At 41.2% G+C, this 15,700-nt stretch overlaps 2 protein-coding genes across 13 annotated transcripts in view; both read right to left on the reverse strand.

Moving 5' to 3' along the window:
* Positions 1 to 312: 312 nt before the first annotated feature.
* On the reverse strand, positions 313 to 7,610 carry LOC119017019. Of its 2 annotated transcripts, XM_037093404.1 has the most exons (12): positions 7,414 to 7,610; positions 5,269 to 5,315; positions 5,105 to 5,182; positions 4,885 to 5,027; positions 4,673 to 4,795; positions 4,532 to 4,589; positions 4,067 to 4,336; positions 3,677 to 3,813; positions 3,451 to 3,567; positions 3,275 to 3,332; positions 2,766 to 2,831; positions 313 to 2,612 (listed from the first exon to the last, which is right to left on the reverse strand). In XM_037093404.1, exons 2-12 carry the CDS (start codon positions 5,291 to 5,293, stop codon positions 1,483 to 1,485), a joined length of 2,205 nt encoding a protein of 734 aa, XP_036949299.1. In that variant the 5' UTR covers positions 5,294 to 5,315; positions 7,414 to 7,610; the 3' UTR covers positions 313 to 1,482. The 2 variants fall into 2 exon arrangements, with proteins under 2 accessions (XP_036949299.1, XP_036949300.1); XM_037093405.1 differs by lacking the exon at positions 2,766 to 2,831.
* A 3,984-nt stretch (positions 7,611 to 11,594) lies between these two features.
* LOC119016683 overlaps positions 11,595 to 15,700 on the reverse strand; it is a 43,582-nt gene continuing 39,476 nt past the window's right edge. For 8 of the 11 annotated variants that reach the window (XM_037092808.1, XM_037092804.1, XM_037092805.1 and 5 more), the window contains 7 exons: positions 15,531 to 15,605; positions 15,297 to 15,430; positions 15,052 to 15,183; positions 14,793 to 14,850; positions 14,624 to 14,704; positions 14,420 to 14,515; positions 11,595 to 14,053 (listed from right to left, as the gene is read on the reverse strand). In XM_037092808.1, coding sequence (XP_036948703.1) covers positions 12,177 to 14,053; positions 14,420 to 14,515; positions 14,624 to 14,704; positions 14,793 to 14,850; positions 15,052 to 15,183; positions 15,297 to 15,430; positions 15,531 to 15,605 — 2,453 coding nt within the window. In that variant the 3' untranslated portion in view covers positions 11,595 to 12,176. The remainder of the gene's footprint in view (positions 14,054 to 14,419; positions 14,516 to 14,623; positions 14,705 to 14,792; positions 14,851 to 15,051; positions 15,184 to 15,296; positions 15,431 to 15,530; positions 15,606 to 15,700) is intronic. The other 3 variants (XM_037092803.1, XM_037092806.1, XM_037092801.1) reach the window with 3 other exon arrangements.

Here is a 15,700-nt window from a genome sequence, read left to right on the forward strand (position 1 = left end):
TAAAATACTAAAATGTGTTTACAAAAATCAACTTACCATGTCAAATGGTCACAAATACATTCCTTGTTCATAGCAACATAGTATAACTGTTGAACGATGCTTTTAGTGGGTTCATGTATTACCTAATGCTGACAAGTTAACCTCACACTGTATAGCAATTGTGTAATGGCCTGAACACATCTTGCTTCTGACACTGAAGCTTGAGTACCACAGAGAACCGTGTTCGGTTAAAGGCTGTGTGAACAGGCCAAGAGATGCTGTTGAGCTTGGAAACTTTATACAGCAGACTATAAAACACAACACAGTAAGCAGTTGTGGAAGAAGTTGAAATGTTTTACTTAAGTTACAATATCATAGTGTGAAAAATGCTGTTACAAGATAAAGGCCCTGGATTCAAAATTCTATTTGAGTAAAAGTACAATGTTTACAGCAAAATGTACTTGAAGTAAAAAAATAAATGAATAAAAAAAAGTCCAAAAGCTCACAATGCATTATAGTCCCTTTCAGATTAAAACAAACAAACAAAAAAAAAGTTTTACTTGTTAGCTTTGTTACAGGACAGTTTACAGTTTCATCATAAAGTACATAATGACCGCACGAATGGCACAGCATGGCTTTTAACACTTTTTAATCAGCAACTCACCCGAAAACAAGGTGAGGCCTTTAATATGTAACAATGCATCATATTTAAAAAGCTGATCACATCTCTATGTTAAATCAATGTAACTACTGCATTTAAGTGAACACAGAAGTACACTATATCACTTTGAAATGTAATACAGTTGAAGTGTAAAGCAAGATAAAATGAATGTGATTAAGTACAAGTCCCTCAACAATGTACTTATAGGCTGTACTGAAGTACATGCATTTAGTTACCACAAATAACAAAAGAAAATCAATTTGATCTCATGGTCATTCATACATCATGGTCAACATAAATGTACTATCTTCGGTGGTAGACAAAAGAGGTCAAAATCAAGCCATTATGTATATGAACTTGTTTTTCAACATGGACATTTTTTTCAAAAGTTGATAGAAATGTATTCAAGCATGAACCTAAAGTGAACTGTCACTTATCTAATGAATAGTTACTCAGGCACAGCTTGTACATAACATATTGGTCGAAAAGAAAATGTAGGTAGTTAAATATATTTATATCTATAAAGCACAGCCCAAGTAAGAGTTCAAACTTTCTCTCTTCTTGTTCTGAAGCAATACAATTTACAAAAAAAAGAAAAGAAAAAAAGAATTACTGAAAAACTTAACTACAAGCAAAATATCGCTCCAGTAGGAGATTCCCATTTCTGACAAAAATCAGACCTGTTTATCTTGGTTTAAAACCCATGCTGTGAGTGTGATTTCACTAAATGGAGACGCAGAAATTTGGTCTCAGTTCGGTGTGGCAATATATTCAGAATAACAACATGGGCGCATAAAAGGAGCTGTTCAATCTAAAATGAAAAAAAAACAGCAATTCTGAAATTAAGGATAGCAAGAGCTCCATATCACAGCTGGATGAGGAAATTGCTGCTCAGGCTCTGTCACAGGTCCAGTATTGTGGTTTGGGTCAGACATCACTCCTTGACCTACTTGTATGGCTTGTTGGGCCGCAGGCTGCATCATGTAACTTTGCGGAGCTGTCTGGACATGACCAGTGCTGCACCCCATGTATGTCTGCCATGGGCTCTGTTCATACTGAAGAAACGGTATTCTCTGCACTGGTGCAATGTTGCCACTGTGAGAAAGGGAACCTCCTACATGAGGATGGGCGTTGACCCAAGAAGCTCGAACATGTGGAGCCAATTCTCCAGACTGCCCCACACTGCCTGTCACAAGACTTGTGGGATTTTGTGCCATGTACTGGTCTTGGGGCTGTTGTTGGAAATAATACCGAGTAACATCTGAGTTCATCTCACCCAGTCTCTCCTCGCTCGACACTTCAGCTCTTGTGTCACCTCTATTCTGTGAGGTTGAACTGTACCACTGCTCAGTGCAACCCTCCCAACGTCCATAGGAAGAGTTATACACTGGCCAGGCCTGAATGTGGGAAACGGAAGGTGACAGCCACTTATTTTGTGTTGGTGGGCCTTCATAAGTCTCACTTGATCTTTCTTGATAACTGCACTCTCTGTTGTCACTGTTCACCCCATAAAGCCTTGGGTCTTTTGTCCAAGTTCGGTATTCAGACTGGTTGAAATGCTCATTGTCATTAAACACACCATCCACCTTTAAGTAATAACAAGCAGAGTTTCTCTCTGGTCTCGTGTATTGACCAGCTTCGGCATCTCCGCTACAGAGGTCTTGCTGAACTTCTTCTGGCGTGAGTTCTGCGACGGTATACGGAGTGTCCCTGTCAAACTCACACTCCTCTGCCCGAGACTCTGGCGAGAAGGTGAGATCTGAGTCGGATGGAGGCAAGTATGCGGATGCCACAGGCAGGCTGTCCACGCTGAACGACGTCCTCTCCAGCAGCACTGAACCTTTGGTAAGAGGCAGGCTTACCTTAAACACAGTATTTTTCCATTTCCTCTTCTTCCTCTTTGATGTAACCTTCATCACCGCGGCACAATTCTCCGGCATTCCCTGATTTGAAGTCTTGTCCACAGTTAGCCCTGAAAGAAAAGTGTAAATTGGGCCCACAGCGCATTAAAGGAAATCACAAAAATATTCAATTACTTGAGGAAAAATGTGTTTTCGACCCCTTCAAGTGTACTGTTGCTTCCAAAGACACACACACACACACACACACACACACACACACACACCTTTGGAAGCCATTCTCTTCTTTTGGACATTAGTGCTTGTCCATCCATTACACAGCATCTTCATGCCTTTAAAAGATGAAAAACAATACAAGGGGTATACAAAGAAAAAAATACAAACATATAAGTCTCTGCGCTCAAAAGCTGACGTGAAAGAATAAGCTATGAGTTCAAGTAACTGGTTCAGTGGTTGAACGCTGGAAAAGAATCATTGAAATGTTTGAACAAAGATACAATGAAGGAGTTGAGTGCAAAACAAATGAAAAGAAAAACAAAGAATAAAGTTTAAAAAGGGTGAACAGACAGTTTCAAACTTCAGAGCACAGATGCACAGTGACAAGTATCACACAACACAAAGAAAGCAAAACCACTGTAATGTGAAAGGCGAGAGTTAGCTACGCATCATACTTACATCATGAATCACTCCTCTTGAGCAGAGATTTGGAGCTAAAGATGTAAATGCTTTTAAGGCCAAACAAGAAAACAGTGGATGGACATGCATCTGTACTTACACCAGTGGTAACTTTTGCCAGTCAGCTGGACACAGAGTAATTCTGGTACGTTTACCACCTGGAAACATTACATGATAAACATGACAGATGAGCACAAGTGAATTTCAGACCTTTATGGTAAAGGAAATAGGAGTCATAAGGCGAAGATAATCTGTGGATAGAAGTGAATATGATACCTTCAGCTCGCCTCTGCCCTCCCCTTGCTCCACTTCCCTGGCCAGCGATTGGAGAAGCTGACAATGATCATTAACGTCTGCTGTTATAACGTCCACCTGCTCAGGATGACTTTCCATCTAAAACACAGATAGTTCACTTACAATTCAACCTAGCGTGTTCACTAAAGACTCTGAATGGTAAAGGATTTGTGGTCTTGTACACATTAATGATCCGCGACAAACTGACCAAGTAGTTCCTGAGATGGGATGAACTGGTCAGGTGATCGACGATGTCCCTTTTGCTGGACCTGATGCGGCAGCAGTGACATAAGAAACAGTGTGTGTGGCCAGCTTCGCTTCTGCACTCCACCACACAGGAAAGACCTGTTGCAAAAACATATAAGCAGCAGTGGTATGAGTTTCTGGAAAACACACTTAGTCACTTTCTACCAAAATTTTAAAAATAATGTACGTGTGTGCAGCCAATAATCCAATCTCTGCTCGGCTCTTTTCATTACTGACTAACTGCAGTGATAGCGTGGGTTACATGCTGTAGGCTTACTGCCGCTTCCTTTTAGAGTTAGACTTGATTCTGAGAAAAGATACCACCAGCTTTTTGCATGCAGCTTGTGCTTACCAATAAGAGGCTTGCATCCCGTATAGTCATTAAGAGGGCTGCCTCTCTTCTCAGACAGCAAAGGAGACTCAGGTGTCACCCGGGTGTCGTCGGACAGTGACATACACGTGCCGTTTAACCAGCCGCCTGAGATCGTCCTGGGTGATCTCGGTTGGTTACGGGCAAGCAATACAATCCTACTTGATTGGACGGGAGACTGCTCCGGCTCCAGCTCTGAATGTCTCCCACGTTTAATGTATCCATCTTTTAATACATTTATCAGATTTACCACTGAAGTGTTAGAGAGAGAAAGAGACCCATATGGAGTTATGAAAAAAAAAAAAAACAGGAATATGTACAATTGGAAATAATGCAATAAAAAACAAAGAGAGTGACAGACATAAGCAACTGGGAAGACCGAGATTGGGATTAAAGGACATCGTACAGGTTAAGACCACTGTTCCAAACAAGTGAATAGCCACTGACCATCGTTATCACTGCATGTAGCCATCCTCTGGTAGACGGTATCTTGAACCTCTAACAACTTAATATGAAGGTGCAAAAATGATGAGTACTCACAACCGAAACACTCAAACACAAAATAAATAGACGTTAAAAGCAACATACATGGACATCTCCTGGTCCCTCAGTTCCCTCAAGAATCTTGGCTTTCTCCATCAGTGGCCAGGCCAGCTTGGAAAGGTCAGAGTTCTCCTTCCATTCTGACACTAAGTGGGGGTGCCAGACTTTCTGTCAAGCAAAACAGACCACCTGTTAAGGAACTGAATCAGAGCCGTGGATGAACTTGCCATCACGACGTCCTTTACAGTGCGACTTACAATGTAGTTGTATCTGTGGAGGCTTCCCATGATGTGGTTACGGATGTCAGCTTTACTGACTCGACGCGCACACACCTTACACAGGTAAAGTGCTTCTCCTTTGTTTGTACCTGCTTTCACACATTCTATTATACTGCCCAGACCTGGATGTAAATAAAATGACAAATTATTTCAATACAAACACACACCTGAGAACATACAGGGATTTGTCGTGACATACCAATAATGGGTTGTAGTCTGTTCTTGTTGTTCAGATACACCTTCAGAGAATTCACCAGCTGGCTTTGAGTAGAAACCCCTAAACACAGAGAATGTGTCAGACAAACATAATTGCATCAAATGGTCTAAGCACTGTAGCACACATGCAGAACGTCAAATACGTACCCTTTAGTGCTTCTACCGGCTGCATCCTGCAGTTGTAGAATCACCACCTGCACACAGTTGAAGTGAGGAAGTGAGTGATGAAGAAAACGTGCATTTCATGCAAAACACCGTTTTTTTATGTCATGCAACCTAATGGCGTAATGAGTTATTCTGTGCCCAGCACTTCTTTTGCTTTGTGTGTAAGGCAGGACAGGGACTTTGATAAGAGATGAGGAGACGATGACACTGTTTGTTGGACATAAATATGTGCAAACACACCAGAGGTGCACTGACATTGACAGGAGTCACGTAGGCAGTAAGTGTTTAGGTATACCACAACTCTGAAAAACTGTTGATTGGTACAGTATATGAAGATAGGATCGACATCAGGATGGAAACTTCGCTCATAGCCTAGACGCCTCTTTGTGGTTGTCGAAGTATAGCGCCCACACAAGTGACGCTGGATTAAATTCCAGAAATACGACTTCTTAGATGTGAGACTTTTTTCAAGCTTCACTTACGATGAATAAAAACAGCAGAAGTTGTTCAGCCAAAAAAAACATGCAAAGTCTTCCTCAATCTACCAGATGGAACCAGTTTGTTCACGTGACACATGGGAGGAGAGCTGTGAGCACATCTTCAAGGTCCTTCTAATCATGACTGCCATGCAGAGAGTGCAACAAATACACAGAGAGCTTCAACTAATGTTACACTCATTACTGTTTGTTACCACTGTTATCATTCATGGTGAGAAATCTCTCAGTGCATTTAGCCCATGTTGTGGGCATATATGGCTGTATACAGCAATCTAACATACTCTAGAATATGGTTTATAAGTCTCTTTGGCAAGATTTTTATTTCAGAGAGGCAGACTCCCACACATTCCTTTACAGAGACAGAGGCTGAACCTTGCATGTTTCTCCTCTGCAGTGGGGGAGGATGTAGTTGTGGTCAAACCTGGGATGGTACGCGCAAGCATGATAATCAAGTACTGCAGTGTCCCGGCCTACAAATCTCGTTCCCTGTGTAAGACAACACGTTTGTTTGGAACAAGCACCAACACATGTCACATCATCATGGGATTTTTTCAGTGAAAATTGTGATACAAAAAAGATTTATCCCACTAATCACTGATTATCTTTGAATCGCAATGTATGTAAAAAATAATCACAATGTTTTGTTGTTGTTGTTGTTTGGTATTTTTACCAAAACTGTGCAGTCCTGATTCTGTTCTCAGGGTTCATTCAATGAGAAATTCCTTATCTTGATTCACCCATCTTGAATGAAAACGTGTTATTACTTTAAACTATTGTTAGCTTTGGGTCAAAATGTTTTCTGCTGTTTTAGTTCAGTGATGTATCCCTACGTCTATTTGGTCTCACTGTACTCCTTATATTTAAATAAAAACAGCCAGACCCTAAATGGAATCAACCACCAGATGGCGCTGCAACATCACCACGCTGTCCGGACAGTACCCACGTTCTCCCTGCAACGAGGGATTTTTAAAGTTTTAAATCTAAGAAAAACAAATTAATGAAACCCTGGAGTCAACACGTTTTGAGCTGGTGACATTTGTTTTGTTGGTTTCATGCTCCACCGTCACAGAATTTAATAGGGTAGAATTAAAAGTATTCCTTAATTTCAGCAACCATAACGAAGGTGTAGTGAAACAACCACATGAAAGATAATTAAAGTTACACCACTATATGGTTGGCAAGCATCAGCTAACGAAAGGACAGGACTTTCACCCAGGAAACTGCTGATTTGTGTCACTGGTGGAACTAGAAGTCAAAGTAGAATGACAAGAATATGTTTCAGTAACACTAGAAATGGCTTTCTGTCGCTCTCCTGTCTGCCTATAAAGTTAAAACAACAACAACAACAACAAAACATCAGTTAGCTAGCTAGTTAACTGATGTTTGACGTCAATTAACGTTGGCCCTGTGTGGAAACTCCTAATTATTACATTTCAGTCGTTGTGTCATCCATCACTTTAAACTAACTTGAGCTCGACTTTAATGTGATTTTATTTCATATTGTTTTGGCAGAGCCGACCTCTTATAAAAAATAAAATAAAATAAACGTAAAAATTAATGTGACAGACCGAACCAACTGCTCAGCTCGTGTTTGATTAAAACTAGCTAAACAACAGGTGAGCTAACTTACCGTTTAACCGTGAGTGTCCTTGCTGTCTGTCTGTCTGTCTCTCTGGGCTCTGCTGATACAGAAAATCCGCGAAGAAATACCTGTAACAAAGACGAGACGAAGTTCAGCAACACTTTCCACTGATTGATTGACTTCCTGTTGAGCCGAGAGAAGTGAGATAGAGTTCAGTGTGTGTGCTCTGACCAATCAGACAACAGTGTGTGTGTGTGTGTGTGTGTGTGTGTGTGTGTGTGTGTGTGTGTGTGTGTGTGTGTGTGTTTGTGAACCTGTGTGCTATCTTTATGAGGCCCCATTCTCCAAGAGCCAAAGCATTCTTAGTGAAGGTATCTCTGCAATGGAAGGCAGTTTAAAGCTCAAAGAGGCTGAGAAAGATTTCATTTTCAACACTTCAATGCACTGTCAGAAGTCGTCTTTAACATGTACACAGAACTTGCGTTTGCATGGCCTTTAGGTTGACATGATGGCCCCTCAACAGTGCTTCTTGAGTTGAAGCCAGTCTAAACCTTAGTGACATCGTATCCTCTAAACCTAAGTCTACATTTATAGTTGACTCTGTATGAAGAGGATTAATTACACACTCCCAGGTTGTAGCCCATATTCTCATGTTAAACCAATGCAGGCCACTAAAATTAAGTTTGTTTGTTTGTTTGTTTGTTTGTTTGTTTCACAAATATGCAAAAAAAAAATAATGTTCCTGTAACTATACCTAAAGCTGTCACACACACAATGGAGTATAAAGTACAATATTTCACTGTGAGATGTGATTGAGTTTGAAGTGTACTTAGTTACATGACAAATCCTGTGCCATCACTGGCAATTACAATGACCTCTCTGTCTATGGAGGACTAGCATAGTTATATAAATAAATACACCATTAAATAATTAAATGTCATTCATTCATTAAAATGGGAATTAAATGTGTCATTAATTCATTAAAATACCAATTCATTTTATGTAAAAAACAAACAAAACAAAACAACATATATAATTATTTCACTAATTAATCATTTCATGGTCCTGTGTTTGCAGTGCTACTTTATTTTATCTGTCAAACTCGCCCATCAAAGTCGGTGGGTGGATCCTAACACCTGATTGGTTACCCTGCGCATCAAATCAAGGCAAATTGATTCCAGACAATGGATTGATGCAATCAAAGGAAACTTCATTGGCAACCGCTAAAAATGAAATTGAAGGCTGGGTCCCCTGCTAGACCCATTGTTGATACAGCAACAACATAGGAGCCATGTTTTGAAAGACTTCAGACCAAAGCAATGGATTAGACTAAATTTGGGTTAGCCCCACCCACTGACTTTGATGGGCGAATTTGACAGATAAAATAAATAGTGAAATAATCATATATGTTTTTTACATAAAATGAATTGGTATTTTAATTTATTAATGACATATTTAATTGCAATTTTAATTAATCAATGACACATTTAATTAATGACTTTTAGTCCTCTGTACATGAGTGGCATGTGAGTCTGTTTCATTTCATGCATCATCAAAGAGGTCCTCACTGCACTCAGTATATGTTGTTCTGCACCTGTCACCGTGAAGGGTGACCAAGTGGTTTGATTAATATTCTATTGAGTTCCATTAGATACGTTTAATTTCAAGGCACTGGATTTAATGCATTGTTTTCCTGTGACTTGTGACAAATGAAATAATTTGGAATTCAGTAGCTGACGTACGGTAGAGAACATATCAGGATGTGAGAGGAAGACGAGACTCTCCTTCACCTGAGGTGCAGAAACAAGGGGCAATTCTCTTTTGCACCAGGTGGTTACAGGGAGGTAGATAGGACGACATTTACATGCCAGTGAAACATCAAAGGGTCACTGTCCTGCGAACGGCATAATCTGCATACACATCTCAGGGTCATCGCTTTGTGAAGAAATGATTAACAACTGTCGTAAAAGTATGTGACCTGCATTCTACTGCATTTAAATCTGAAACATTTGAAAGGCTGCAGAGAACACTCAGGTTATTTTCTCAATGCTGCAAGTTTTAAAGAGATCTGATTGATCAGGCTGAGTGTGAAATTCTCCTGAGAAATAGCAACTCTTTACCTCAACAAGGAGAATTTCCCTTACCCACTCATAAGTTAAATTGATGCAGACTTCTACAAAAAAAACGTATATGTTGAGACAATTTTTTCAGTCAAGGGGGAACTTAACTACATAAACATAACGTGTTTTTCAGGAGTAGAAGAATTTCTCCCACAGTTAAAAGCCAGAAACTCGTCTGACCTTGATGTGCCTGACCTCAAAGCTCGAGCAAATACCACACATGTGGAGGAGGATAGACGCAGCTCGATAAACTGAAACAAAGCATGTCTCAGAAACTCTCTTCTCCCTCTTCCGTCACACCACTCTCAGGATCTGTAAGAGAAAGAGGGAGGGCCAGTGTTCTACAAAAACAATTTCCTTTAAAATCAAGAAACTCACTGTACCTGGTAGATGTGAAAGCCTTATACTTCCCACCAATCTTACCTCCAATGAATAAAGAAATAACTCAGTAAGCTGCAGTTTTCCGTTTGGTACAGAACATGTCTGATCAAAGGAGACTTTAGCAGAACATTTAGGACAGTTTGACATCTCAGGACTACATACATCTTTTTAAATCCAACGAAGGGTACTTTAGGATCACACCACTCAATCAAACTCCCGGGTCACCTGTTTTGTTTCGTTTTTTATTTTAATGTTGTGGCTGATCAGTGCACATCACGTTTGTTTTTCAAAGAGCTTCGTGCAAAGAAAATGCATCACTTTGTTACTGATCTATTTTTTTAACCACAGCAGATTCTTTCATAGCCCTGCTCAATGAGGAACTGTGAAGCCATGCATCATTCTACTACTGGAAAAAGGCAGGGTGCAAGAAAAGTATTGTGATGGGAAAATTCCTTTTCATTATGGGTTGATGAATTTTTAACCATTTTGTTGAATATGATTTCTTAAAAACATTTATCTAACTTGCTTCGTGTGACTGATATCTTACGCAAATGTATGAACACCTAACCTCTGCCCTATATGATTGTAATAGAGTCACGAACCAGCCAAAACTCAGATAGAAAGTCGCCTACTTGTCTCATGTTTTACGTCTGATAATTTTAAGGTCATGCGTCATGAAGTTTTAACTTTATGTCTTGTGTCGATGAGAAGCCTGTCTGATTGGGATAGTCGTATGTACGTATGTGTGTAGCTTAATCACTGCTGGCACTGAGAGTGCTTGTCTCTTCCCCTGACCTTGTTGTTATCTGTGTATAAATTGTGAACACTCCTTTACTCTGGGCTCATTCACTCGGCTCATGAATTTGACGGCGCGGTGAGTCCATCTGCAGATGGTTGGATTAAATTTACAGAAAAGACAGATCTGACTTACTCTTTTATTGACAGAAATTTCCACCACAGTATAAAGGGCATCAAAATGACGGGCCTATCCATTAGTAACATTAATTGAATATCATGATCTTCCCTGTGAGGATTGAAATTTTATTTCGGAAACAATCAATGGTGCGTCAGTCAGCCTGCGAGACCAAAGTGTAATCAGGATATCAAGGCCAAGTTTCAAAGCAGAAGCATTTGCTTTTATTTAAAAAAAAAAAAAAAAAAAAGTGGGGGACCTGGTGTTGTGCAGAAAACTCTGCAAAGAATCACAGAGACGTGTGGGTTCTGTTTATTTCTGGATTTATCAAACATTTTATACCTCAAGTTCTGTCCATCCTAGTTATTCAGGTGCGCAGTGATTGTCTGGCAAAACACCAAAAGGTCATGTTGTTCTTTGTTTTTGTTCTCCCAATGTTACATGTCTTCCCCTGGATAATTGTGCAACTTCCAGTGACTCTTCCAAATGTGCGTGTATATACTCGTGCATGTGTGTGTGCACGCTCTCCTATTTGGCCAGAAACTTGCATCAGGATGCTGTTTGGTGTGTCGTCAGATTTCCTGTTTTTGCCATTTTGCAGTGACTTGGCATCCCTATGGCTATGTGCGTGCTTGTGTAATATGATGTAATAGCTATTTCTTAATGTCTCAGTAACCACGATATTCACACAACATTAAAGGTCAATACAGTTCACAGTCAGGCCAGATTCCCAATACTAGGAAGTTATGCACCCATCATCAATTCTGCATCTGTCGACCACAGGGAAGTGGAAGTTAGGCAATTATTAGACACTCTCAATGTTAAAGGAACTTTATTAAAAAGAACATATGACAATGAAACAATTACAAAAATCACAGTAGATGACTGGCATCAACACATCCTCACAACGGAGGTAATACTGCAGAACTCTTAAACGTACAACGCTGTGTGTATGTGAACACACACAACAAAAGATAATGTAACAAGTTCCCCCAAATACTAATGAGGATTATTTTACACCTTATAAAAAAAAAACATATAGCAACAGAATAGCAAACATCAATAAAATAAAACCAGAGCTGAGCTAGGCTACAGGTGTATAAGGAAAGTGTGATTGTAACGAGTAAAACAAGTCACACGTCATTGTTTTCAAGATGTCAAAATGAAATTGAAAAAATAGAACAATGTCAAACAGGAATATTTTTGGTAGAAAAAAAGAAGTGGTTCTCTGAGTCCAGTCTCCCGATTTTGTTCTTTAGCTACTCAGTTATGCCCTGATGAGGCGTCATTGATCATGAAAGTGTATATCCTCTGTCACCATCCAGGTAAAATATTCAAAGTAGAAAGGTCTTTATAGTCACCATAAAAAAACAAAAAACAAAAAAAAAAACACACACCTAGTTCATATTAAGACCTCCAGGATAAACAGCAGGAGGGCTGAGATAAACTCTGGGATAGAACTGTGTTATTGTGTTGTTGCCATTCTGCAATAGAGCCATTCTGTTGAGCCTGTAGTTGTTCAGGTCAACTAATGTTAGTGGTCCGTCAGCTGGAGGGGTTAATGCAACAGTGCTCGAGTAAGCAGCGTCATTGGCTCCGGTGCCAACGTCAGGAACGGCACCTGTCCATGGGGAGTACCGCTGCTGCTGCTGCTGCTGCTGCTGCTGCTGCTGCTGCTGCTGCTGCTGCTGCTGCATTAACTGCAGTATCCGCTGGTGGTTTAGTTCCTGCTGCTGGATTAGCTGCTGCATCTCGAGTGTCACGCATTCTTGGTTTATTGGAGTTGGCAAGTGTCCAAAGTAGTTTGCTTGCTGCTTTGGTTGAATCTGGCTCTGGAATAAAACATTAGGCGTGTATGCTTCATGACGGTATAAGTTCTCAGTGACAGGAGGGCTGTCTGGTATTGAGTAGCCTGCAACATAAGGAGGAAAACCTGAAACGTGCACATTTGTGATGTGAGGCATTTGGCTGTACGGACCATACCCTCCTGAAGCAGCCAGTGCATCAGTGGGATTTGCTGTTGCAACTGTTGACAAACTGTCGGCAACCTGATGGCCTGTGATGACCTCAGCGTGGTCCTGTCCGATATAGCTGCCTGAAAAGTTCTTGTTAGCGGGGTCCCGTCTGGGGGTTATAATGGCGTTAATGGGCAACTGACGATCCACAGTGTTAGCAGTCTCTGGCTGTGGCGTCTGTACTGGGCTAGGGTTGGAGACCACACAGCGGATGTTAGTGGCCTGTATCTGGCTTACATTTTCAAACTGAGCCGTGACAGTCAGCTGTGGGGCACTGGGGTCTGCAGTGGCAGGCATCATGGTACCCACCGCCTTGGCTTCAGCCCCTCTGACAAAAGAACTGCCCGTGGCAGTAGGGTAAATGGGTTGGCTCTCATTGGTCGAGACCACAGGAGCCGCTGCTGAAAATATCCTATTGGATGACTGAGAGAAGGGTGGATTATTTGTCACTTTATTTTCAATCGACAGCGACTTTGAATCCCATCTGTTTTGGTTTGTTTCCATCATAGATTTAGACTGCACAGACTCTGAATCCCATCTTGCTTCCATGCCACCTTCAAATGAATTGCCAGCACAGGAGACTGTCGTCCTAGGATTATCTGGACCTGACGTGCAAGGGGATACATCCTTCTCCGACTTCACCTCTCTCATCAGAGCAATTAGGTCCTTAAACTGTACCGGTTCCACACTGGATACGACTTGTTCGACAGATATGGGCCTGGCATCTTTGCCCTTAGGGCACAGGACGGTAGAGGTTTCAGCGGGGTTAAGAGTGAACTTGGAGGCTGATTTGATGGTGGGCTGCAGTGAGCTACATGTGCGTTTGGTTGGTAATTGGTCCCTAATTTGGGGGCTGCTGGAGCAAGGCTTGACTAGCGTTTCAATAGACGTGTCAGCTAGTCGTTTCCTGGTTGGAAAGCTTTCATCTCTGGAGGACACAGGCAGAGACTGAGTAGTTTTAGGACCAACACTAGAAGATGGGGACTCTGAGTGCACATCCTCCTGTTTCACCTGCAACTCGGGGGTAGACCTCTGGTCCCGAAAGACTGATAGCCTTGGATCTGGTTGCACGCAAGAGCTACTGCTGGTCTCTTGTAAACTATGACATGTGCCAGCACCAGGAGGTGGAGAAACGACAGAATCAGCCTTTGAGGAGACAGTGGTGACATCCACATGACTCGAGCCTTTTCGTAGTTTGACACCATGCAAATCTCCCGCCACAGCAGTCTCTTCAAAATTACGTTTTTGTCTTTCTTTTTCTAAAAAAAGGCACAAGAGAGAGGAGATGAATTAGCACAAGAATAAATTATTTAAAAGCAGCAGACAACATGAATATATGCGTACTTCTAACTGACAGAGAATTACCAAGGCAAAGCTAAAAGCATTGCACAAGTGATACCAGTTTGTGGTTAGCTGGTAACATAAGTCACAAAATTCGGTTAGTGTAGATTCAAAGCCTCAGTTCAAAGAGTATGGTGAGGTGCAAAAGTAATGAGATAAGTCAGCATAGACTTTATGTCATCACTCAGTTGAATTCTGGGTCACGTTTTTCTGAATTACACTACTAGAGGGTGCTGTGAAAAAAACTAAACAAAAATAAAACTGAAAAAACTGGATCATAATACCACTGTCACATCTGTGGTCCGTCTCATGTGATGATGTTGGTTGCGTCTCGGTGGAAAGGGACTCCTTTCGACTCTGCCACGCCTCAGGCTGCTGGTCTGTGCGCAACAGAAAGGAAAACCCCATCGGTCACACCCATGTTCCGCCTGTACAGGCCACTTGAGTTATACAAAGGAGAAATAAATGACTGGGCCAAGGAGAGTCACCGTTTTGTTGCAGGATGTTGATGGATGGACGGAGGGCGCTCTGGTTCAGCTCTCTCTCGATGTCTTGCACCATTTTTAAAGCTGAAGGAAAACAGTACAGTTGAAAACTTAAGACATACTCCCGAGGATCATCAAAACCTCTGTAGACCAATAGATAGTTCATTGATACCTTCATTGAATGGAGCGGCCAGAACCTGTTCATACAAGTCCTGTCTCAGCAGTATAACCTTTGTGAAACACAAACAGGAAAACAATTTCCACTTGGTGCTTTAACTCCAATAAATTAAAATGTGAAATATTAATTAACAATTCCTTAATACCATAAATGATGCAATCTCTCAAAAAGACAACATGTTTAAATCCCATATCTTGCCCACATCACCCTAAGGATATTTGAGATTAAATGCATCATACATGCACCTAATTACCCGCGCATCCATCTTTTTGAAACGCTCCTGTATTGAGATCATTGCGATGACCCCCTTCATAATTACCAGTTTACAGTCTTCAGTCAGGTCATCATTCAACCGAAACTCCGTGTGCTGAGGGTACTTTCTTTGCTGGAAGACATGAACATCATATCATTAAAAGAAAAGAAAAAAAAAGGGAGAGAAAAGGTGCCAAATGTTGGTGGCAAAATTTACTATTGTCATTTTATTGAGATGCCACTCACAGCGTGGTTGTCCTGGTGCATTCGGCTGACCATGTGTCGACAGATGCTGTTGTGGGAGAGCCGCAACCTGCAGCTCTCGCACAAGAAGAATGGAGACCGAGAAATCCCTCGACACTCCCACACGGAGTCCAGACCTGACGAGGACACACCGTCTTTAACACACTGTATGTTTTTTTATGAAATGAAACTGAAAGGAGTGAAAGGGGTTTGCTTTGTAAGTATGGACACACCCACCTATGATTTCTGATTTTTTCATTCCCTCCACTGTCAAGTATGTGGACAAATGACTGGTGCCCTGAATTCTTTCCCCTGTGACGGACACACAAAAGAACAAATCAGTGTTTTCAATGGCTGTAAAGGAAATTCTCCTTCCAAGTTTGAGAGCTGCTAATTCTCGCTACAAA

Source organism: Acanthopagrus latus, chromosome 3, assembly GCF_904848185.1.
Source record: "Acanthopagrus latus isolate v.2019 chromosome 3, fAcaLat1.1, whole genome shotgun sequence".
Lineage (NCBI taxonomy): Eukaryota > Metazoa > Chordata > Actinopteri > Spariformes > Sparidae > Acanthopagrus > Acanthopagrus latus.